The sequence below is a fragment of the Eschrichtius robustus genome, chromosome 6, assembly GCF_028021215.1.
Source record: "Eschrichtius robustus isolate mEscRob2 chromosome 6, mEscRob2.pri, whole genome shotgun sequence".
NCBI lineage: Eukaryota > Metazoa > Chordata > Mammalia > Artiodactyla > Eschrichtiidae > Eschrichtius > Eschrichtius robustus.
Genome location: NC_090829.1, coordinates 118,971,875 through 118,999,134, shown reverse-complemented (window position 1 = coordinate 118,999,134; position 27,260 = coordinate 118,971,875). Strand labels below are relative to the sequence as shown.

General features: G+C 35.5%; 1 protein-coding gene across 2 annotated transcripts in view; it reads right to left on the bottom strand.

Annotated features, from left to right (window-relative positions):
* USP25 (ubiquitin specific peptidase 25) overlaps nucleotides 1-27,260 on the bottom strand; it is a 139,064-nt gene that overhangs the window by 51,786 nt on the left and 60,018 nt on the right. For both annotated transcript variants that reach the window (XM_068546916.1, XM_068546917.1), the window contains exons 7-10: nucleotides 26,649-26,786; nucleotides 23,984-24,060; nucleotides 9,086-9,159; nucleotides 4,908-5,056 (exon numbers count right to left, since the gene is read on the bottom strand). In XM_068546916.1, coding sequence (XP_068403017.1) covers nucleotides 4,908-5,056; nucleotides 9,086-9,159; nucleotides 23,984-24,060; nucleotides 26,649-26,786 — 438 coding nt within the window. The remainder of the gene's footprint in view (nucleotides 1-4,907; nucleotides 5,057-9,085; nucleotides 9,160-23,983; nucleotides 24,061-26,648; nucleotides 26,787-27,260) is intronic.

Here is a 27,260-nt window from a genome sequence, read left to right as displayed (position 1 = left end):
GGTAGTACACTAAAGAAAAAAAATATTTTATAGCATAAATGATCACAATTCTCATGCTAAAACTAGAAACTGATACTTTCCTGTTTTAAATTTCATGTTCCCACTGGAATTTTGACAAATTTGAGAAAAAGATCTATCATTAGCAAACAGAGTTTATACTGATGATAACTACATTTAATATTTTTAAAAATGACTAGTGCTTAAAGAATTGAATGCCTCACTGCTATGAGGCAACTCCTTCACACACTTTTGCGACTGTTCAGTTAAGCGTGAAATGCAACAAAACTTCAAAATTATTTCAATAAACAGATTCAAGCTTTACATAAACCTTATTTATTTAAAGAGAAAGAAAAAGGAACAAACTTGTGAATTAACAAATACGGAAGTATAAAATAATGTAACAAGTATTTCTAAAGTGCTTATTTTAAGCTGTGCAATGTACTTCTGTAAAAAGAAACTGTTGTATACTATATCGTGTATGGTATTTTTAAGTGCCACAAAAATGTCACCACATAAATGTCAATAAGCTAAGAGTATGCTAATTTAAATTCAAACGTTCAAGAAAAAGAAAAGCAGAAATGTGGCACATGTGGCAAACTGAATATGATCTTGAAAGTTGCTACTTTTCTGTAAGTAAAATCAATAAAAATAAATGGTTATTAAAAACTATTTCTCCCTCCAAAAATGCTAATGATTACCTGAATTGAGATTTCCTGAGTTGGATCTGGTTTACCTTTTACAAAAAGTTGAAGTTTAAGGAATTTGCTTTATGGATATTACCTGAAACTGACTAGAGAAAGTAATGGAAGATCTAATATTAGAAACATCTCTTAAGTTTTAAAATTTCTTGAGCAAAGTTTGCTTATTTGCTTTGTTCTCCCACGGCATTGGAAAGAATTTTTTTTAGTTAGCTTTAATCCATACCTAAAATTACTATTAAGAATTAAAATATACCCCACACATATCACAAGGAAAACGTCTGATGCCTTAGGATGATATTCTCTATTCCATTTTATAATACCCAAACAAGTAGATTTCAAGTACTATTACCTTCATTTTTTCTTGCAATGCTTTAAATGTTACTATTTAAAAATAAATCTAAGTATTAACTTTAAATAGTTAACATACTTTAATTCATGGGAACCTACAATGGCCAACAGAAATGAAATGACCCAAACTGGCGGTATGCTTCTCTGTAAGCCATAAATAGTCCAGGAAATAGGTTCCATATCTTATGAAAGAATGTTCATAATATATTATGTAATATGTCTCTGTGTGGATCTGTTTCCTCCAACAGCAGTGACAGTTTATTCCTACTACAGGAGTGGAAGGATTTCACTTTTTCATTATAATGCTGATCAGGACAAGAGATAGCCAGACCATTCCCTAAATTCATTTACAAAAGTACTATGGGTATGTCTAGCTCTGTGATTTTTAGATCATAAGTACAGCAGGACATAAGTAGAATTTCAAATAATATAAAACAATGAGACTTTTTTCTTTCAAAATATTTTTCCATTCAGTGAAACTCTATACTTTATCCCTAATCTAACCGGTATGCCATGCTGTGAGACACAGGTCATTAAAGGTAAAAATGATGCTTACATTCTCCATATCTCAAAACACATATCATTATGATTACTATTATTATTACTACATTAAAAAATGAACTGACGGGGTAATAGATTTCTGCAGTTATTGAAAAAAGAACTTAGATAATCAGCAATGGCAACAGCAGTACTCCTGAATTTACTGTAAATATAAATCTGACCTGTTAAAATATTTTCTAGAGAGAATGTGGCCATTTTTATGAGTTAATAGCTGATTTTTCTATTAATATGTTTTAACTACCTTGCTTTTGGAAGATTACATGAATATGGGGGGGGGGGGAGGAACAAGAAAAAACAGACCTATCATTGCAAATTCCCCACAGAATACCAAACAAAGCTAGGATATAAACTAAGCACGAGAAGAGAAAACTTGCAATTCCAATTCAAAAATTAGTTTCAGTCATTTAATTGCCTTCACTCCTTTGCCCTATATATTTCCTATATAATATCTCCATATATCTAATATAGTATATGTAGGTATTATTTCTATAACTTAGTTTTTTAGTTAAAGCTCTGTAAAATTTCTCTCAGCATTTTGATTATAACTTGGTACAACTTTGTGAAGGGAAATTTGGCAGTACTTACATTTTTAAATGAGTATGCCCTGTGACCTAAAGATTCCACTCCTAACTATCCTTCATTCCTAAGTGCTCAAGGGTATTTACAGGAAGACATTCTTTGAAATAATTCTTTGTGCAACTACTATCTCACGAAGAATTACAACAATTTAATTTTATAAATACAGGCTACACTGATACTATGCAGGTTCTAAATAGAATGATGTAAAGCTATATACTGACATGGAAGGATGCTCACAGTATACTGGTAAGTAAAAAAATGCAAGTCTCAGGACAGTATGAACAGACAAATACAATATTTGTATGTTCATAGCAATCGTCTAAAAGGATGTACATCATATTATTAGTAGTGAATACCCACACCAGAAGTGAGGTATTTACTCTTTGAAATTCTTTCTCTCCAATAGGCAATCAAAAAATAGCTCCAGGTTTCCTGGAGAGTATAACTCATCTACAAATGGCATACCATTTAATTAAAATTTAAAATTTATGATTTAGAAAAATATTTTGTAAGTAATTATCTTACATATAATCATTTTTAATTTATTCAGTTGCCTCTTGGTACATCATTACAGAAATGTAAACTCTTACAGCCCACTGGATGTTTTAACATAAGCAATTCTGGAGACTAGAGATCTTCCTATATTAGTTGGCCACAGCTATTTCAGCAAAAAAAAAAAAAAAAAAGAGATGTTTTCTGTATCAAAGTAAAATCAATAATTTTTATTAAATAATAGTGTAAGAGATAAAAGGTATTAACATCGGGGATTATGCCAATTTAGAAACAAGCCTAAAATGCTACTCATTGGTCTTTATAGAGAAACAAAATAGCTTTTCTGAAGGACATAATGAAATAAGACTATAATTTAAGGGTGTTACTAAAAACTTTTAAGATATTCTGCTCTAGTCGGTGACAGTCACTTAAACCAGGCTGAATTATTATTGAAACTACTGTGTTCAGCAAATCTAGGCAACTGGTACTAGGAATCACAGGTAATCAAATTTGCTATTATTCAGACTGCTTAGAAACTGAATTCAGAGATGACAACAAACCATTGTGTATCTTAGGTTAGATGGGAAAACCTAGGCAGAAAATATATATAGTAGTATAGGGCATTCAGAGTATGAAGCCAAAGACAGAGGACAAACTAGATTTTTTTAAAAATAAATAATGACAATCAGAGTCAACGTAAGAAAAACATTTTTAAAAGCTAGGAATATGTGAGAAAGATTATTTACCAATTATTAAATTATTTAACAATAAACCATAGTGTGTTTCATTTATAAGCTACTTTGACAATGTGAGGAAAATGCCATCCCTTTTTCCCTGCCCAAACCCATCATTCTTTTATTTAATAGGAAACAGATCGCACTTTATGGGGCTCTGCTCACTTGTTCCATTTTGGGATCCTTGGAAAGTCCCAATCTTTACAGATTTGTTTCCCAATTAATAAAATAAATAAGCTTAATTTAAGTATTCTTAATTAAAGGTCTATATCAGAGTCATCTGTGGAGCTCTGGTGGCCATATACCATATCCTTACCCTAGATTCTGATTTGATAGCTTTGAAGTGAGGTCTAGGTATCTGTTGAGAATCACTGAAATAGATGCTCTGGAATGAAGAGAGAAAAACTATTTCAAATATTTTCTCTCTCTCACAAAAACAGCCAAAAAATAGTAAATATTATTTATTTCCTTTTTTGTTTGAGTATGTGAGGGAAGAAGAGGAAATGAGGATGGCATTAGAATTACATCTTTTTAAAAAAGCATACAACTCAAATAAAAGCAATTTATTCTGAAAAATACAAGAACCTAGTCCCTTTTTAGATAAACAGAGATGCCATCACTTAATATTTATTAAGTACCATTCAGAATAAAGACCTTGGAAACATTTTTAATATGACTGAGACATTTCATTCAGTCAGTCAATATGTATTACGTAATTTTATCTGCAGTCACCACACTGTCCTAGGGATACAGTAGTGAATGGCACAGATGAAGACCCCCACCCTCATGCATGGAGTTTACATCTAGACAGCTATCAGCAATTGCTTAATGATGGCTGATTTTGGCACACATAATCTATCCTTTACTTTATTATTCTAGAAGAATATATGGATGGAAGGATATACAGATGGAGCTAGAGAGATGAATTGAGAGATGGAGATAGGTTATTAGACAGAGACCAGTGGAGACAGATAAATAGTTTTGTAATATATATTTTTAATTCTTTCTTTCTTAAGAAAGCAAGTTTTTTCATCTGCCCTTCAGGCAATCACACAGTAAATTTTACAAGAAAAGGAGTGTGGTGTCGCCTACTTGGGTGTGGACATATTCCAACAATATTTAATGTAAGTAACATATGTCTATATAAAATTCCACTCTAACATCAGTGTTTTTCTTCCTTACTTCCAGGACTAGCAATGCTGTAATGGCTGGTACCATGACTGAAAAGTCTTAAAAGACTGAACAGTGTCCTAAAGGAGGATTTTAACATCAAATTTTGAGAAAAAATTTTAAATGAAAATTTAACTTAGATTATAGGCTATATTGACTCTGCAGGTTTCCCAAATATGTATAAATTATCATAATTAAATCCAAATACGTTTTCTGAGTATTCTCTCAATTATTAGTAGCTATATTCTTAGAGCCTTAAATTGCACTTCACAACATTTTAAGAAAGACCTGAAGGGAAGGGGAATAAAGATGCTAAACTCACCTCTTGGCCGGACTTTCCTGAATTTTCTGAATGTAAAGACTCAATTTCTCCTTCAATCATGGCAGCTTCTAGGCACTCATGTAGATCTTTGAATCCATTGACCTGAAGTGGGTACTGACCAAACATTTCAGTATTTTCAAATTTTTTACCTATAAGAGGGGGGAAATTAATATTCCTCAATATGGCCTTTTAGCTACTAAAAGTAAATAGATGTATATAGTAATTATCTCCTGAACCTGAAAACTATAACTGTTTATGCTCCAGACAGTAGTAGTTGGTATAATTTTCCTATTGGTTTGTACATGTACGTATGTATATTCACATCCAGCTATGCTATAGATATTACACACCCCTATGTGTGTATGTATGTAATTATATACATGCATATGTAAGTACATATTATGTATATATGTATATAAACATACATATTTATATATATATGTTTATTCTTTAAAAAAGTACCTTCTAAGGGTAAGAGAGTGTGCTAACATTGAGAATATATATAGCAGTGCACAAAAGAGGTATGGTCTCTGAGCTGAGGAAACTCCTATCCTCTTCTGGAAAAAGACATTATACACATTAATTGTACATATAATTATGAACAAACAATTGTTTATTATTACAGATGTTATAAAAGGGGTGGTGAGACAGAGTGCTGTGAGAAGGTATAAAAACGGGGAACAAACTTAGTCTTTAGGGCTGGAGGGTAAAGCAGGGAAAACTTCCATAGCAAAATGACATTTATGCTGAGACTGTAAAGGTGAATGGGAGTTGGCCAGGCCAGAACGTCGGGGAGCCAGAGTATTCTTGGCCAAGCAACAGCACACGCAGAGACTTTCAGGCTGCAAAGAACTTGCCATGTTTTAACGAATTAAGGGAAGGAAAGTATAGCTTAAGGGAGCAAGACGGAGATGACAATGAAGAGTCAGGTGAGGGATCAAAATCAAATTCTTAACAAAGTCTAGTAGCCCTTGTTAAGAATTTTTTTCCAGTATATTCTGAATATAATGGAAAGTCACTGAATAATTAAATCTAGGAATAAGAGGCTCAGATTTATATCTCTGAAACATCCTTACGGTTTCTGTGTTAAGTAAGTGATAGACTGTTAGGAGACTATTATAGACTCTATCTAAAAATAAAGGTAGCATTGAATAGGGTGTTAGTAAAAGTGTGTAAAAACAGATGAAATGACATACACACATTTATAAATATATTCAAAAGGGAGCACCGACAGGACTTGATTGAATGGCTCATAGGCAGGATGGGGAATAGAAGAGACAGGAAGGTATCAAGAATGATACTCAGATTTTTAGCATGAACAACTGAATTGATTTTTATGTACTGAAAGGGGCACCAGTGAAGGAAGAGTAGAGGATTTTTTTTTTACTTTTGTTTTAAGGCAGCAGGGAAAATCATTGGTTTAGAATGGCCCATAAGATTTCAAGTTGAAAAGAGCTGGACATAAATAAGTCTGTAACTAAGACTGGTGTGAAGCTATAAATTGGAGAATTGCTAGCTTATTGGTAGCAGGAAATCAAGGAAGTGAATGAGACTGCCCAAGGAATTATCTGACAGGAAGAGGAAGAGGACCTAAGCTGATTCCCAAGGATCTCCTACCTTTAGATACAGGAAGAACTATAAATATAACTCATAAGAAGTACACACAGAGGCATGAGAAAGCCAAGATAATATGGTGTGATAGAAGCCAGAGAAGTGTTTTTAAGGAAAGAGTGGGAAAAAGGGGGAGAAGGAGAGAGTGGAGTCAACAGCATTAATAGTTGATAAGAATTCAGTAAGAACTGAGAGGGATCCAATGGACTAACACACATGTAAGAAATCAATAACCTTAAAAAGACCCCTTTTAGAAGAGGTCTGGGGACAGAAAATGAAAGTGGGACAGGTAGAATAATTGGAGAGATAGCAGGTGAAAACAAACCTCTCACTTTAAAGGAGCTTATTTCTGAATAAGACTGACTGAAAAAGAGCATGTGAAGGGAGATTTTTTTTAATTTTAAAGATGTGAAATACCAGAACATGTCTAAATATTGATAAGGAAGACACAGTGAAAGGAAGAAGCTAAAGGTACAGAAAAAAAGCAAGATAATGGACAGAATAAGGCCTGAGTGAAAACATGAAAGGATGAGATTCTGAGCACATGTAATGAATAGCCATTGATATTAGACTAAATAATTCCACTATTACCTGGAGGGACAAATAAAAGAATGTGGTAGAGGTTGGAACGGATCCAAGTTGGGAAACCTGAAGCTCATATATCTGAGGAACTCACTTTTAAGAACTATGATAAAAAAAGTTATAAGCACAAAATTAGATTCAGGGCCTTAGCCAGGACCCATGGTTAGGCTTCATTAACTTCATGGTAAATCCATGAAATCTGAGTTAAGATCTTTCTCAGAAAATGAAGAGACAAAGAAATTAGATTAGAGGTAGAAAAACTGGAAATTGTTATTGCAGAAAATGGGAAAGAAGACAGTGATTAAACAAAACAAAGATGACTGCCAGGTAGGGTTACAGGCTTGGGACCAGTGAAGCTTAGAGTCACCACAACCTTACGATCCATTATAGTTAGCCCATTTGAGTGACTTTCTCCTAGCAACCGTCAGGTTCTCAGTACATGCAGAGAGAAGAGGAATAGTTGCATGAGGGTCAGAGACTAGCCAGAGAGGTGGTGCCAGAAGGGAATGAGGGGAAAGAGTTTTAGAAATGTATAAGGATGATCATAATGGACAAGGAAGGAAGTAAAGCAAAGACTGAGAAGAACAGAATGGAGGGGTCAATGGCCTAGAAATTCTAGAAGAGTTGAAGAAGTTTTGCTATAGAGTACTTTAGTAAACAAACTGAAAATCACCCCTAATTGAGAGTCACTAGTCTAAAAAAAGGCATTAAGAAGATATATGTAAAAATAATTAAGTGTTCTAAAATAAATTGTTAACAAAGCAAACACATAGTTCCCCTGGAAATGTATTAAAATCACATTTATGCAGCACAGTAGCCTTTAAACAACTTACCAAATCCAAGTACGAAGACTTCACTGATTAAGAAATTTTAATAATCACTTTTAAGAATCCAGATAATATAGGTAGAAGTGCTCATGAGAAGTATTATAAATAGTGCCCAATCACAACCTGATTAGAGCTCCTCTACTGCTACATAGTGTTCTACTTCAAATAAAAACTGGTATGATAGTGTGGACATCCCAAATTGGAATACAGTGTACTATATAAAATATTCCACTACTTATATAATGAATATTTAGCATTTGAGGCAAACAAAATGTACTAACACCTCAATATAACCTTTAGGATGTCTGATTAAATCCTGAGTTAGTGTCTACCTTTTTCCAAATCTCAAATATAAAACTACATTCAAACAAAACTTCATGGGAATCCATCACTTAAGATCCTGAAGAAAAATTAATTTCCCAAATTTTATACTTTGGGTGATTTGGGTGAACTTTCAAAAGCTGATGTATAGGGTCATTTGGGAATAACAATTTTTCAAAAATGTATGCTTTGGGACTTAGTAATATTATCACTTGAAGTATATCTTATGAGTCAGTTCCCTGCCCTTGTTAGGAAAGCCGAAGAGTAACTGGTGAGGCCTGGACTTTACGTAACAGGAATAGTATCACTCAACTGATTTTTCAGAAGACAGAGTACAACTCTTTCTTGAAAACTATATTCTGAAGAATTTTATAATCACCCCCAAAATGGAAACCCTGCAATACCCTGACTATGCTAAATTGCTAAGTACAGCTTTCAACATGCATAGACTTAAAACCCTCAAGAACAGTGACCATCATACCAAGCCCAGTATTAAACTCCAATATTATTTTTAAAAGATCCACCAATTGCTCCCTTAATCCCTGTATCCTAACAATTCACAGTATCACAGAACCCGTCCCAGGCAAAGAACATCAGGACAGCATTAACTAAGTACCAAGTAGCATGTGACAATATACTCTGTACTTTCCTTTACATGCGCTCAATTCTTTGCTTTTTATATAAATGATTAGCAGTAACAATGCAGCAGAAACTACTAGACAGAGTAAGTCAAATTAAAATTAAAAACCATTCCACAAATAAAGTCACTATCATGACAAAGGAGCTAACAGCTAATAATATCTCAATTGTAATAAATAAGCAGACGTGTAACTATACCTTCAAGCACTCCCACGGCTAGGAATCTTCCATAGAACAACTCTACCATGGGGTTCTTTGGCTTCTCTTCATCCCTAAAAATCACGTTAAAAATATAAATGTGATTATAATTCTTAATTTTTAGAACTGTAAATAATAGATTTATAATAATTCTTATCAACTATTAAAAGAACAATAATATATGCCAAGACAATAACATTTATGTGGTTATCATGTGTTTGGCGCTGCGACTTACAGTGTTGGGCCAAGGTACTTAAATTTATTTTCCGTTTCTTCACCTGTCAACTGAGGATAATAATAGTAATGGAACTCACAAGGTTGTTGTAAGGGTTAAAATGAGTTACAACGTGGGACCTCGTTATAAGAAGACCTGAGTAGAGTCTGTATTCACGAAGTGCCTGATCTTTCCATTATCATTTCGATTTTGAACTTTTAGTCTGTACAACACATGCTTATTTGGACTTGTTGGGAAGGAGGGAAAGCCACTCTTAATCAAAATAAATTTCTATAAAATTTTAATAAGTCATTTCCCACATTTACCTAGAAGAATGAACACTAGCCATCAGCAGTGAAGGAGAAAAACACCAGCTTCAACCCAGGTAGCTAAAGAGAAACTCCAATCTTTTATAAAGTTTCATGTTGCTGGTAAAATTAGTCATCTGTGAATTTTCCAAATTCGTTAACATATAAATTTGTTGTTTTTCTTTTTTGCTTGAAGCAAATAGAAACTGACAATTTTTAACTTTTTTTTAATGCTTTGTACCGTGTGGTCTAAAAACACAAAGTTTATTTTGGCCTTGCTATATAAAAGTATGTTGTATCCACAACTGCAGAGAGATTTTTCTTCATAAATTTTGTGTTTAAATTAGTAAAACTGATTTATTTTAAAAAAGAGAGAAGGACACTATCTGTCTCTTGATATACGTGTTACATTCACCCTCATTTAAACCATAAAATAATTGGTGGGAAGTACTTCACTTAATCTCTGGAACAATCCTATGAGGTAGTGTGGTGGTCATCAGTGCTATTCAAAAAGATTTCTGTCCCTCTACTTTTAGGTACATAGTAAGAAGCACTTTCCCATTTACTTTTTATTGAAATTTGAAAAAAATCTGAACTGTGATAAAATACACACAATATAAAATTTATCACCTTAACCATTTTTAAGTTTACAGTTCGGCAGTGTTAAGTATATTCACACTGTTGTACAACCAACTTCCAGAACTATTTTTCATCTTGAGAAACTGATTAAACAACTCCACATTCCTCCCTCCAGCCAGGCCCTGGCAACCACCATCCTAACATTCTGTTTCTTTGAGTTTGACGACTATTGACACATCATATAAGTGACATAACAGTGTTTGTCTTTTTGTGACTGGCTTATTTCACTTAGCATCATGTCTTCAAGGTTCATCCATGTTGTAGTATGTATCAGAGTTTCCTTACTTGTTAAGGATATTCCATTGTATGTGTATAACACATTTGTATTTCCATTCATCCATGGACATATCAGTTGCTTTCAACCTTTTGTCTATTGTGCTAATGCTGCTATGAATATGAGTGTGCAAGTATCTCTTTGGGACCCAGCTATCGATTCTTTTGGATATAAATTCAGCAGTAGAATTGCTGGATCATGTGGTTAATTCTTGTTTTTTTTCATCTTTATAGATACAAATGACCAACAAAATTGTAAGGTATTTAAAGTGTACAGTGTGAAGATTTGACATATGTATACACTGTGAAAAGATTCCCTCCATCAAATGATAATTATATTAGTATTAATTTTTTGAGGAACCACCATGTTTTCCACAGCAGCTGCACCATTTTACATCCCATCAACAGTGCACAAATGTTTCAATTTTTTCACATCTTCATCAACACGTGTTATTTTCTGTTTTGTTTTGGTTTTGGTTTGGTGAGGGTTTTTTTTCGTTTTTTGATAGCAGCCATCCTAATGGGTATGAGGTGCTCCCATTAACTTTGAAGTTAAGTAAACCACATGACTTGCTTTGCACAACAAAATGTGAGTGGAAGTAATGTGTGCCATTTCTGGGCTGTAACTTTGAGAGCCAATATACTTTTCACTGATGCGGTGATCCCAGAATCCTGTGATGAGATGAAGCCTCTGTCAGCATAAGGCCCTGTCAATGGATGTGCACAGCACCTTGCTCACACTCATTGGGCACAGCTAAGGCTGTGACATAAACCTCTGAAGTTTTGGGGGTGTTGCCACAGGATTATCTAGCCCACCCTAAATAGTAGCAGGTGGCACTCTTACCTCTATTGCACTGGTAATAAAACTGTAGACTACGCTAAGTCACTTGCCCAAATTCACACAACTAGTAAGTGCTCAAACTGAAAAGCAAACTCAAGTCTGCCTCTAAAACCTATGAATCCTCCCACTATGCATACTTAATCTCTGGGCATTTTAACTCTATGAAAACAGTTTATTTCACACCTTATTTTTTACACTGTGACAATAAAAAGGACTTGAGACTGATATGGGGGAGAGGAAGAATCCAAAGATTGTCTCTCTTGATGTAAAAGTCTATGAATCTTTAGACATAAATATTAGTATCTCCATTTCCACACGTCATATTTCCATGTAGAAAAGCAACATTCCTGGTTTCTCTCCTTACTGTCACAGACATACTGCATAGAAAGAGCAGTGACATACCAGGTTGGTGACTTTGGCAGAAGAAACTGGGTAAGAGCTGCTCGACTAATTCTGAATTCTCTTTCCAAATCTTCATATCTGAATTTTGGTCTGCTCTCCACTGACCTGTGGTATGCACACTGACCTTCCCTAAGGAGTCAGACAGACCAATCTTCTAGAAATTGTTTACCCTGTCCTTCTTTGCAACCTCTCAGAGGTCTTACTCTTTACTGTGCATTTAAGCTTTGAATATCAGGGACTAAGACTGTGGTTATCAACAGAAATGTGAGGAACACAAGTGAAGAGCAATTTAAAAGACGTGAGACTTCCATTGATATAACAGAAATGATATACCCACCACTTGCATGAAGAAAAGCTAGATTGACACAAATAGCAAAGGCCAAAAGAAATCACTAAAGAAAACCTGTATCAGGGACACTTGAGCCTTGGGAATTAGGTCGACACAGAAAGAGTTCAGAGATCTAGGGCAACTGATAGAGTAACCTACTCAGTGCTTCCCAATCTTTTTAATGTCATTGGCGCACAGATAATATATGCAGAGAACTCTGGAATAAAACCACATGTTTTCTCATGATAACAGAAACAGGATCAATACCTCCACATACCTAATACCTATAATCTGGCTTACCATGGCACAACAACTGGAAAGCTCTGTTCTAGATAGGCAGACCATAGTGGTTCAAAAAGTTTTAGCTCCATAAACAGTAAAGAAAAAACAAAACTACTGAGAAATGAATGAGGAGAAGGACATATTTCAAATAAGACAATTTTAGATGAAATGGGAAAGTTCTAGCTTCTTTTAAAAACAGTTTTAGGAAATGGGGAGAGAACTTGTTAGTTACTAGATCAGAAAAGTTGACACTGGGACCCAAAGGAATTTTTCAAAAGTAAATGAGTAATAAGGAAAGATCTCCAAAATCAGAAAAGAATGATCCTTTCAGAAATAACCAGGATTCAGGAAACAGTCAAGTGGCAGTCTTCTAAGGCTAGAGATAAAAAGTAATCAGGGAGTTGTGTTGCAGATAGGTTACTATATGAGCTGCTTATAGAAAATCTGGATAGATTCGAGGAGGAACTAGGGATTTCAGGGTAAAGCATTCAAAGAATTACTGAGAGAACTTCAAAGAGACTCAGTAATCATAGATGGGGATACAGATATTGTTCACATTCTGAGGAAACATGCTCAATAAATTTTGGGGGTTGGAACTCTAAGGAAAAGTATAAGGAACATGAGTTTTACTAAAGAGGAGCCAGGGTGGACAATCATAGATCAAGTCCACACATGGGCTGTCTGCTGGTCTGACAGGACAGAACCCTGGTGGAATTCTGCAACACAAAAGAGGTGAAGGTGGACAATGCATGTTTGAACAATAAATTACTTGGGCATACTCCTAACTCATATTTCACTAGCTCTCATTATGAGGGCCCTATCAAGAAAAAACAGAGGAGCAGGTTATACAAAAACAAGTTTATAGGGCAGAAAACAAAGTCAAAAGAAGAGAAAGAGAAGATACTCGTCCATCAAACAGAGCTGGTTCTGAATGAGGTAGAACTAAGAAGCAGGTTAACCTATTAAAAATTCAGCCAAGCCTTCCTTAAAGAAGAATGAAAAAAACGCATATGTAACTGAACCTTAAAGGGCTATCCCGCCCAGAAAAAAAAAAGTAGCAGAAAGAAATATACTCAAGGCCTAGAACTTTCAAAAGCTGAGGAAAGAGCATATCATAGAGATGATGATCTTCACTGGATGCTGGAACTCAGGTTTCAGAAGCACCAACCGCAGATTCAGTTCAGCAATCTGATGGGGAGATTTACCAAATGAAGCTAACCTGAAGAGAAGAAAGAAACTACCTAGAAAGCAGGTTTTACAGGCCTAAGCAATCCCATACCAAAATGCAATGGCAGCAACCACTGGGCACAAAAATATGTTATTAGAAAGAGCTTACATTCAATGCAGCACTGAGGGCCAGCAAACTGAAGCTCGTAAGAAAAATGTAGCTTAAGAGTGCTGGTGGACAGAAAACAAGGGCACCTGACCAGAGCCGTTAGCATCATAAACTTCTAAACATGCCAAGAAGGAAGTGGCTTTGTTCAATGCCACATTCTCAAGACAGTTTCTAACAGTAGAATTTTTTCCCTCAGATACTGTAGATTTAGCACCATAATCTAGAGAGATTTCTTCCAACATTAGTTGTCTAAGACCAAATGGCCCTTAATGACAGGCATCTTGGCAGAACTGAAACCATGATGATTGCCTCCATTTATGACATTATCCAGATTTTCTGCTACAGTCCTTAGCAACAATAACTTGAGTATGGATTGCACTAAGATCTAGGAATATCATAGCTGGACTGAAAGTTAAAGGGTTGAAGTTCTGCTTTTGTTTCAAAATTTTGAAAGTAAGAGATCAATGTTAATCATGTGTCCTAATAATCCTTCAAAATCTAAAATTAGAGTATATGAAATTCTACATCTGAAGGACTGAAAGAACTACACACATACAAGTGAAAGAGAATGCAGGCTTCATCTGAAGAACCTCAACTCAATTCAGGCACAGAAAAGACAGGCCTGTAGTGTAAAGGCTGAACAAACTCAGAAAGTCAAAAATGATTTCTTTTTTGTTAGACTGCAACCAAAGGGCAAAAGAATCTGACTTTTAAGTATAATCTGTTTGGATTTTTCCTTAAAAGATCAAGTGGATATAATTTGGAAACTTATTTTTCCCCTGAGAATTTGAGAACAAATGATGAGGGCTATATAAAATTTTAGAAGCATCTCCTAGTTGCTAACAATATATAATTAGAATATTTTTACTTTAATTCAATCTCATTGCAGACTACGTTATTACGCGTTTTTTGGACAATAAGGCTGGCCATAATTTTAAAATAGAAAAAAAAAAGATACATCTAACTAAGAAAGTAAAAGGCCTGTACTCAGAAAACTAGGAAACTGATGAAAGAAACTGCAGACACAAACAAATGGAAACATATATGGTGCTCATGGATTGGAAGAATTAGTACTGTTAAAACGATCATACTACCCAAAGCAATCTACAGACTCAACGTATCTCTATAAAAATACCAAAGGCAGTTTTCACAACACTAGAACAAATAATTCTAAAACCTGTATGGAAACACAAAAGACCCTGAATACACAAAACAGTCTTGAGAAAAAAGAGCAAAACCAAAAGTATCAAGCTGCCCCTAGTAACCCAGCTGGAACTGGTCTGAGGTGGCACAGGGCCTGTGAGTTTGGTTTTAAGTGCCTGGTGGGAAAGCACATGTAAGTGCAACTCCTTTCTCGGAATGAGAAAATTATTGCTCAGAAAGGCACAACTTGTCTGAGTTTACACACCTAGTTGGCAGATTGGCTAGGACTTGGTTTTTGTCATCAAAGTCAGTGCTCCTTAAGCTATCTAGGAGCAGACAAGATGGCCGAGTAGAAGGACCTGAGGACATCTCACACAAACACCAAAATCACAACTACCTGCTGAACAACCATCGACAAAAAATGACTGAAACCAACCAAAAAAGGATACTCTAGTTCCAAAGACAAGGAAGAAGCCACAATGAGAAGGTAGGAAGGGCGTATTCATGATCAAATCCCACACATGCTGGGTGGGCAACCCACAAACTGGAAAATAATTATACCGCAGAGGTTCTCCCACAGGAAAGAGAGTTCTGAGCCCCACATCAGGCTACCCAGTCTGGGCATCTGGCATTAGGAGGGGGAGCCCCCAGAGCATTTGCTTTGAAGGCCAGCAGGGCTTGATCATAGGAACTCCACAGGACTGGGGGGAACAGAAATGCCACTCTTGGAGGGTGAACACAAGGTCTTGTGCACACCGGGACCCAGGGGAAAAAGCAGTGACTTCACAGGAGCCTGGGCCAGACCTACCTGCTGGTCTTGGAAGGTCTCCTGGGGATGCGGGGGGCGGCTCTGGCTCACTGCAGAAACAAGGACACTGGTGGCAGAGGTACTGGTGAGTACTCATTGGCGTGAGCTGTCCTGGAGGCCACCATTTTGACGCAAAGATCTGGTCCCACCCAAGAGCCCGTAGGCTCCAGTGCTGGGATGCCGCAGGCCAAACAACCAACAGGGTAGGAACACAGCCCCACCCATCAGCAGACAGGCTGCTTAAAGTTTTCCTGAGCCCACAGCTGCTTCTGAACACACTGCTTGACAGGGCCCTGCTCACCACAGAGACAAGACCCAGCTCCACCCACCAGTGGGCAGGTATCAGTCCCTCCCACCTGGAAGCCTGCACAAGCCTCTTAGACCAGCCTCACCTACCAGGGGTCAGACACCAGAAGCAAGAGGAACTACAATCCTGCAGCCTGTGACACTGCAAATACAAAGTTAGATAAAATGAGACAGCAGGGGAACATGTTCCAGATGAAGTAACAAGATAAAACCCCAGAAGAACAACTAAGTGAAGTGGAGACAGGCAATCTAACTGAAAAAGAATTCACAGTAATAGTAAAGATGACCCAAGATCTTGGAAAAAGAATGGAAGCACAGACCAAGAAGATATAGGGAATGTTTAACAAGGATCTAGAAGATTTAAAGAACAAACAAACAGAGTTCAACAGTACAATATCTGCAATGAAAAACACACTAGAATAAATCAATAGCAGAATAAATGAGGCAGAAGGATGGATAAGTGAGCTGGAACACAGAATGGTGAAAATCACTGCTGTGGAACAGAATAATGAAAAAAGAATAAAAGAAATGAGGACAGTTTAAGAGATCTCTGGGACTTTAAATGCACTAACATTCGCATTATAGAGGTCCCATAAGGAGAGGAAAGGGCCTGAGAAAATATTTGAAAAGATAATAGCTGAAAACTTACCTAACATGGGAAAGGAAACAGTCACCCAAGTCCAGGAAGCACAGAGAGTGCCATACACGATAAACCCAAGGAGGAACACACCAAGACACATATTAATCAAATTGACAAAAGTTAAAGACAAAGAGAAAATATTAAAAGCAACAAGGGAAAAGCAACAAATAACATACAAGGGAAACCCTATAAGGTTATCAGTTGATTTTTAAGCAGAAATTCTGCAGGCCAGAACGGACTAACACATATATCTAAAGTGATGAAGGGAAAAAAACCTACAAGTATATTCTTATACTCTACCCAGCAAAGCTCTCGTTCAGATTCAAAAGAGAAATCAAAAGCTTTACAGACCAGCAAAAGCTAAGAGAATTCAGCACCACCAAACCTACTGTACAACAAATGCTAAAGGAATTTCTCTAGGTAGAAAAGAAAAGGCTACAACTAGAAACAAGAAAATTACAAATGGGAAAGCTCACCAGTAAAGGCAAAAATACAGTAAAGGTAGGAAAATATACATACATAAATATGGTATCAAAACCAGCAATTGTGAGAAAAGGTGAGTACAAATATAGAATACTGGAAATGCATTTGAAATTAAGAGACCAGAAACTTAAAACAATCTTGTATATACATATGGACTGCTATATCAAAACTTCATGGCAACCACAAACCAAAAATCTATAATAGATACACACACAAAAAAGAAAAAGCAATACAAACACAACACTAAAGACAGTCATCAAATCACAAGAGAAGAGAACAAAATAGGAAGGGAAGAAAAAAGACCTGCAAAAACAAACCCCAAATAATTAACAAAATGGCAGTAAGTATGTATCGGTAATGACCTTAAACATAAATGGATTAAATGCTCCAACCAAAAGACAGAGACTGGCTGAATGGATGCAAAAACAAGACCCTTATATATGCTGTCTACAAGAGACCCACTTCAGACCTAGGGACACATACAGACTGAAAGTGAGGGGATGGACAAAGGTATTTCATACAAACGGAAATTAAAAGAAAGCTGGAGTTGCAAAATTCATATCAGACAAAACAGACTTTAAAATAAAGACTGTTACAAGAGACAAAGAAGGACATTACATAATAATCAAGGGAAAAATACAAGAAGACAAAACAATTGTAAATATATATGCATCCAACATAGGAGCACCTCAACATAGAAGGCAAATGCTAACAGCCATAAAAGGAGAAATCAACAGTAAAACAGTAACAGTGGAGAACATTAACAGCCCACTTACATCAACAGACAGATCATGCAGACAGAAAATCAATAAGGAAGCACAGGCCTTAAATGACACACTAAATCACATAGACTTAATTGATATTTATAGAGTGTTCCATCTGAAAGTAGAAAAATACACAATCTTTTCAAGTGAACATGGAACATTCTCCAGCACAGATCACATGACGAGCCATAAAGCAAGCCTCTATAAATTTGAGATTGAAATCGTATCAAGCATCTTTTCTGACCACGACACTATGAGATCAGACAACAAATACGAGAAAAAACTAAAAAAACACAAACATGTGGAGGCTAAACCATATGCTACTAAATAACCAATGGATCACTGAAGAAGTCAAAGAGGAAATCAAAAAATACCTAGAGATGAATGAAAACGAAAACATGAGGATCCGAAACCTATGGTACATAGCAAAAGCAGTTCTAAGAGGGAAGTTTATAGCAATACAATCTTACCTCAGGAAAGAAGAAACATCCCAAGTAAACAACCTAACCTTACACCTAAAACAACTAGAGAAAGAACAACAAACAAAACTCAAAGTTAGCAGAAGGAAAGAAATTGTAAAGATTAGAACAGAAATAAATTAAATAGAGATGAAAAAAACAATAAAAAAGATCAATGAAACTAAAACCTAGCTCTTTGAAAAGACAAACAAAATTGATAACCTTTAGCCAGGCTCATGAAGAAAAAGAGGGTGATGGCTCAAATCAATAAAATTAGAAAAAAACAAAAAAAGGAGAAGTTACAACTGACACCACAGAAATAAAAAGGAGCATAGGAAACTACTCTAAGCAATTATATACCAATAAAATGGAAAACCTAGAAGAAATGGACAAATTCCTATAAAGGTACAATTTCGCAAAACTGAACCAGGAAGAAATAGGAAATATGAACAGACCAATCACAAGCACTAAAATTGAAACTGTGATATAAAAGCTTCCAACAAACAGAAGCCCAGGACCAGATGGCTTCACAGGTAAATTCTATCAAACATTAAGTGAATAGTTAACAAGTATCCTTCTGAAACTATTTCAAAAATTGCAGAGGAAGGAACACTCCAAACTCATTCTATGAGGCCACCATCACCTTGATACCAAAACCAGGCAAAGATGTCACAAAAAAAGAAAACTACAGGCCAATATCACTAATGAACATAGATGCAAAAATCCTCAACAAAATACTAGCAAACTGAATCCAAAAACACATTAAAAGGATTATACACCTTGACCAAGTGGGATTTATCCCAGGGATGCAAGAACTTTTCGATATCTGCAAATCAATCAATGTGATACACCACATTAACAAACTGAAGATTAAAAACCATATGATCATCTCAATAGATGCAGAAAAAGCTTTTGTCAAAATTCAACGCCCATTTATGATAAACACTCTCCAGAAAGTGGGCATAGAGGGAACCTAACTCAACATAATAAAGGCCATGTATGACAAACCCACAGCTAACATCACACGCAATGGTGAAAAACTGAAAGCATTTCCTTTAAGATCAGGAACAAGACAAGGATGTCCACTCTAGCCACTTTTATTCTGCATAATTTTGGAAGCCCTAGCCATGGTAATCAGAGAAGAAAAAGAAATAAAAGGAATCCAAATTGGAAGAGAAGTAAAACTGTCACTGTTTGCAGATGACATGATACTATACACAGAAGATCCTAAAGATGGTACCAGAAAACTACTAGAGCTCATCAATGAATTTGGTAAAGTTGCAGGATTCAAAATTAATACACAAAAATCTGTTGCATTTCTATAAACTAATAACAAAAGATCAGAAAGAGAAATTAAGGAAACAATCCCATTTGCCATCGCATCAAAAAGAATAAATTACCTAGGAATAAACCTACCTAAGGAGGCAAAAGACCTGTACTCCGAAAACTATAAGATGCTGATGAAAGAAATCGAAGATGATACAAATAGATGGAAAGATATACCATGTTCTTGGATTGGACGAATCAACAGTGTCAAAATGACTATACTACCCAAGGTAATCTACAGATTCAATGTAATCCCTACTAAATTACAAATGGCATTTTTTTGCCCATCTAGAACAAAAAAATCTTAAAACTTGTATGGAAACAAAAGACCCCAAATACCGAAAGCAATTTTGAGAAAGAAAAACTGAGCTGGAGGAATCAGGCTCCCTGACTTTAGCTATAGTAATGAAAACAGTATGGTAATGGCACAAAGAGTGACTTGCAGATCAATGGAACAGGATAGAAAGCCCAGAAATAAACCCATGCACCTACGGCCAATTAATCTATGACAAAGGAGGCAAGAATATACAATGGAGAAAAGACAGTCTCCTCAATAAGTGGTGCTGGGAAAACTGCACAGCTATATATAAAAGAATGAAATTAGAGCATTTGCTAACACCATACAGAAAAGTAAACTCAAAATGGATAAAAGACCTAAATGTAACACCAGATACTATAAAACTCTTAGAGGGAAACATAAGCAGAACACTCTTTGACATAAATCACAGCAAGATCCTTTTTGGATCCACCTCCTAGAGTAATGAAAATTAAAAACAAAAATAAACAGATGGAACCTAATTAAATTTAACAGGTTTTGCATAACAAAGGAAACCATAAACAAAATGACAAGACAACCAACAGAATGGAAAAAAATATTTGTAAAAGATGCGACCAACCAGAGATTAATCTCCAAAATACACAGACAGCTCATGCAGCTCAATATCAAAATTAATAATAATAAAAATAATAACCCCATCAAAAAAATGGGCAGATCTAAATAGACATTTCTCCAAAGATGACATACAGATGACCAACACACACAAGAAAAGATGCTCTACCTTGCTAATTATTAGAGAAATGCAAGTCAAAACTACAATGATGTATCTCCTCACACTGGTCAGAATGGCCATCATCAAACAGTCTACAAACAATAAATGCTGGAGAGGGCATGAAGAAAAGGGAACTCTCCTATGTTGTTGGTGGGAATATAAAGTGGTACAGACACTATGGAGAACAGTATGAAGGTTCCGTAAAAAACTAAAAAATAGAGCTATCATATGATCCAGCAACCCTACTCCTGGGCATATATCCAGAGAAAACCGTACTTCAAAAAGATGCATGCACCCCAATGTTCATTGCAGCACTATTTACAATAGCCAAGACACGGAAGCAACCTAAATATCCACTGACAGATGAATGGATAAAGAAGATATGGTACATAAATACAATGGAATATTACTCAGCCATAAAAAATAATGAAATAATGCCATCTGCAACAACATGAATGGAGTAGAGATTATCATACTAAGTGAAGTAAGTCAGACAAAAACAAGTATCATACAATGTCACTTACATGTGGAATCTAAAAAAATGATACAAATGAACTTTACAAAACAGAAACAGGCTCACAGAAATAGGTAACAAACTTATGGTTACCAAAGGGGAAAGGTGGAGGGGAAGGGATAAATTAGGAGGTTGTGATTAACATATACACATTACTATATATAAAATAGATAATCAACAAGGACCTACTGTATAGCCCAGGGAACTCTAACCAATACTCTGTAATAACCTATATGAGAAAAGAATCTGAAAAAGAATAGATATATGTAAAAAAATTGTTAGCTAAAACCAAGGGTATGATGCGTCCTCATTTCAAACTATACTACAAAGCTATGGAAATCAAAAGAGTATAGTATCAGCACAAAAACAGACAGGTAGATAAATGGAACAGAACAGAGAGCCCAGAAATAAGCCCACACTTACATGCTCACTGAAAGTGAGGGGATGGAAAAAGATATTCCATGCAAATGGAAATCAAAAGAAAGCTGGAGTAGCAATACTTGTATCAGATAAAATAGACTTTAAAATAAAGAATGTTACAAGAGACAAGGAAGGACACTACATAAGGATCAAGGGATCAATCCAAGACGAAGGTATAACAATTATAAATATATACGCACCCAACATAGGAGCACCTCAATACATAAGGCAAATGCTAACAGCTATAAAAGAGGAAATCAACAGTAACAAAATAATAGTGGGGGACTTTAACACCTCACTTACACCAATGGACAGATCATCCAGACAGAAAATTAATAAGGAAACACAAGCTTTAAATGACACAATAGACCAGATAGATTTAATTGATATTATAGGACATTCCATCTGAAAACAGCAGATTACACTTTCTTCTCAAGTGCACACGGAACGTTCTCCAGGACAGATCACATGTTGGGTCACAAATCAAGCCTCAGTAAATTTAAGAAAATTGAAATCATATCAAGCATCTTTTCTGACCACAACGCTATGAGATTAGAAATAAATTACAGGGAAAAAAATGTAAAAAACACCAGCACATGGAGGCTAAACAAACAAACAAGAAAGACAGCAAACAACAAGCGTTGGCGAAAATGTGGAGAAAAGGGAACCCTCATGCACTCTTGGTGGTAATGTAAATTGGTACAGTCACTATGCCGAACAGTATGGAGGCTGTCAAAAAGTTAAAAATGGAACTACCATATATGATCCAGCAATTCCATTTCTGGATACTTATCCAAAGAAAACAAAAACACTAATTCAAAAAGATATATGCACCCCTAAGTTCATTGCAGCATTATTCACAATAGCTAAGATATAGATGCGACCTAAGTGCCCACTGATAGATAAATAGATAAAGATGTGTGTGTGTGTGTGTGTGTGTGTGTGTATGTATACACATTCCATGTAATATTATTCAGCCATAAAAAAGAATGAAACTTTGCCATTTGTGACAACACGGATAGACCTAGAGGGTATTATGCTAAGTGAAATAAGTCAGACAGAGGAAGACAAATATTGTATCACTTCACTCACATATGGAATCTAAAAAACAAATGAACAAACATAAAACAGAACAGAGTCATAGGTACAGAGAACAAACAGATGGTTGCCAGTAAGAAAGTGGATGGTGGCGGGGGATGAGTGAAGTAGGTGAGGGAAATTAAGAGGTAGAAACTTCTAGTTACAAAATAAGTGAGTCACAGGGATGTACAGCATGGGGAATATAGTCAATAATAATTGAATATCTTTGTATGATGACAAAGGTGGTCAAAAGGTACAAACTTGCAGTCATAAGATAAATAAGTACTGAAATGATTAATACAATTAACACTGCTGTATGTTATATTTGAAATTTGTAAGAATAAATTCTAAGAGTTCTCGTCACAAGGGATAAATATTTTTTCTTTTTCTTATATTTTGTATCTATATGAGATGATGGATGTTCACTAAACTTATTGTGGTCATCGTTTTATGATGTATGTAAGTCACATCATTATGCTGTATACTTCAAACTTACACAGTGCTGTTATGTCAATTATATCTCAGTAAAACGGGAAGAAGAACAAATAAAAACAAAAATAGATAAAAAGAGAAGGAAAGAATTTTCAGCCTTGGATTTCTGCCTGTATTCTAGGTGTTAATTTACGTAATGCATCTTGTAGAATAACATCAGAACATGCAGTGGCAAATCCTAAATGGTCCACCAATGTTTCAGGAAGATGCACAAAGGAACCAATGTTTGGTGTTAGGAGAGTGGCCTCAGAAGAGTGGGAGTAGGACCACCCTGAAAGTGTGTGAATTCCTTCCTTTAAGGAGGTCTGCCCATATATTTTAAATTACCAGAGTCTTAGTGGTTCAACTAAATGGGCACAAAATAAAAAGCCCCAGGGAATGTTAAGGAGAAATTTTACATGGAAGGAATCATGAATGTCCTCACGATTCCATGTAAAAAGATTTCATCAGAATTATTACTCCTGGCATGTTTCCCTACCACTAACCCATTCTTCTTCATGGAATATGACTTCATGGAATAAGAACTGAGGATGTGGGGTTAGCTTTTTCAGAGATCACTTCTGAGATATCTCTCACTAGATTCTGACCTTATATTGGACATCTAAAGCTACCCAACATCTGCAGCCACAAATTCCAAAGAGCTTGTCAATAATACAGATAACATTTAGGTTTCCACACACTTATCTCAGATTCTTATTTCTCTGTTGACAATGAATACATAAGAAAAAAAAAATGAGTGTTATTTATCGATCTCCTAATTTATCTCCATCACTAAATTTCACAGTAACTTACGTCTCCTCTTCAGCTTTCATTTGGAAGGCATCTTCTAACCAATCTAATAATTTGTGTGTAAACTCACTCACGTCTTGCTGTGGGGGAAAAAAAAAAGTCTTGTTGATATTCGAGCCTACCAATGAAAACACTAAATACTGCAACATAAAACTTACAGCCAGTCTTTTCAAATGTATAATTAACTGACTCCTCACAAAGGTATCATATGAAATGTCTCACATCAAATGCAAGAAATATTTATAACTTAACCACAGCATAAACTCAGTATTTGAGAAAAACAAGCATTATATTCATAATCATGTAATTGGGTTTCACCTTAGGAGGGAAAAAAATATATATGTGTGTGTGTGTGTGTATATATATGTGTGTGTGTGTATATATATATATATATATATATATATATAAAAATTCAAACTTATCAATGCGATTTTTAAAAAGAGTTATTACCCCCCCACAAAGAGCTCTCTAATGAATCTTTATAAAATGAAGGACCCACATTACCAAAGAGTTCTTCATTATATAAAGATTTATTACTGGCTTCTGTCTTAGAAGGAATATGTGTTTTTAAACAATTCATTTTTTCAATTCAACTGTTAACGCACAACTTTTTAAGCCATATCCGATTTTACTAAGATATCTGTTAATTTGGATAGGTTGAGCCTAATTAATCACTGACTCCCCAACTATCAAGTCTACCACCTCATGAACGTCAAACTGATTCTCGAATCAGAACCAGCACAATCTTCACCTTTTGCCATCTCTTCGGTCCTACATCACCTGACATAGATAAACAGGAATAAGCAGTGGCAGTTGTACTTATCAACTACCATAAAATTCTTTCAACACTCCGACCTGGAGCACAGCAAACAGATTTGTACAGAACCTGCATGGGGAGTGGAGTGGGGTGAGGTGGGCTGGGGGGATAAAGCAACCCTACTATGACTTCCCAAAGACAGATAAATAAGTGTAAGCAATTTGCCTTTATCAAAATAGTCCCAAATATAAAACAAACTTACTATTACACATTTTCACAGCTAGAAGTTTTTTGAAGAGCATCTGGGTCAACCTATTTACCTTTAAAATGTTGAAACTAAGGTCTAGGAAGCTTAAATAAATTGCTCCAAACCCATATAAAGACAACTAAACTTAACACAAAATGCCAGTTATAAACATCCATACCACCTGTAGTGGGTTAAATTGAGGCCTGTCAAAATATATGTCCACTTGGATCCTCAGAATCCGTCTGTATTTGGAATAAGAGTCTTTGCAGATGTAAAGAAGGTACGGATCTCAAGATGAGATCATCCTGGTTTAAGGTAGGCCCTAAATCCAATGATGGGTACTCTTATAAGAGGAAAAAAAAAAAAAAAAGAGCAGGCACACAGACATAACAGGGGAAAAGGTCGTGTAAAGATGAAGACAAGAGACTGGCACCACAAGCCAAGGAACACCAGGAGTCACCAGATGGTGGAGGCAAGGAAGGATTCTCCTTGAGAGCCACCGGAGGTAGCACGGCCCTGACAACACCTTTATTTTGAATTTCTGGCTTCTAGAACTATAAGATAATCATTTTCTATTGTCTTGAAATCACTCAGTTTGTGGTAATTTGTTACAGCTGTCCTAGCAAACTAATATAATACTTTAAAATGGCTTTCCATACTTTTCTATAACATTACTTACCCTGCAAGGTTATATCTGACAAGAAACAAAAAGTTTTCCTACTTATCCAATACTCTTTAGAAGAAAATGTTAGGGGGGAGAAAAACTGAAAACAGCAGCAAATATAAGCAAATTCTGATGTGACCACCTTTTTTGTTCATTTATCTTTGCCATAAAAAATGAATTAAAAAAAAAAAAAGCACAGGGAAGGCAGTGGCAAAATCAGACATCTTTCAGCTCTCCACACATCCATGTAACAGATATATATCCAAGTACTACAACAACTACACTGCAAACGTAGCAGATTTTTAAAATCTCCTCTCAAGTATTGTCTTTATCTTTTGCCCATTATGTCATTGTCATCTTTTCCAACCCTGTTGCTATTATTCTCTGCTACTTTCTTTCCTTCTCTTCCGCTTTCCTTCTTTAATTTCTCTGACTTCTCACATTATACGTGAAAATGTTGGTTTGTGGTTTGTTTATAGACATTTTCTATTTTTATAGGAAAATTCCCAATATTCTTTCTAAAAAATTGATAGAAAAGCAACCAAACAGCACTACATAAAGATTGGGAAATAAAAGAACTAATAACAATGTTAATGTCATTCAGAAACCTTTTCTGAGTAATTACGGAAAACTACTTTCTGCCAGCAAAGAGAGGCATATCAAAAGCGTGTATACTACACTGACACTGGGTTATCACACCTTGGTGAAGATTTTTAATTAAAAATTTGTGAACATTCTTAATTTTACCCACTGCTTTCATTTAGTAATTTTAATTATAATATAAATTACAGCTTCATTTATCATATACTTTCAAGGTTATCACTATTTCTTAATTTAAAAGTAAATCTTCCAAATAAACAATGTTTTAAATGGCTCCAGCTTATTTGTATAAAGATAAATGACAACATCTTTGCCATTTATCTTTGAAAAAAACTGCTTAAGAAAAGATCAGATTAAATAAAATAAAAAGTTAATAAACAAGTAAGCTCAACAAAGCTACCTGCTGGGAGTCATTTGATTTGAAAGCATCCTTAAGAATTTCAACTGCTCTTGATGGATCAACATATTTCCTTTTAGTACCAACAAGAAGTGCAAATAGATACCGAAGCTCACGCATAAAAGGCAAATTCCGATGCTCCTATTGAAAAAAAAGAAAAAATCCTTAAGTGAAGATTAAAATCTTTACTGGTAAAGAGATACTCATTTTAAAATTAACCAAAAATTTAATATAGATTAGGGATGAATCTAGCACTCCTATTACCATAATAAAAGAAGAGTGATCGTGTCACCTAGCAGAATGAAAGGAGTCAAACACGGAAAGAGCAGAGGACCTAGACTAAGCTCACAATTTTAGAATAAATGCCACATATTCACAGTAAATCATGTCATTACCCAGCCAAGAATATCCTCATTTAAGTCTGTTTATTATAATCCTTTCCATTCAGCAAAGCCCAGCTGCTGCTGAGGACAGCAATAACAAGAGCCAACATTCAGTGAGTGCTAACCACGTGCCAGGCACTACTTACGTACTTTACGCTCAATAAACCCATTTAAGCAAAAATCCCCCTCCTCCATGAAGCCTTCCCCAAGGCCCCTCCAAGTCAATGATCTC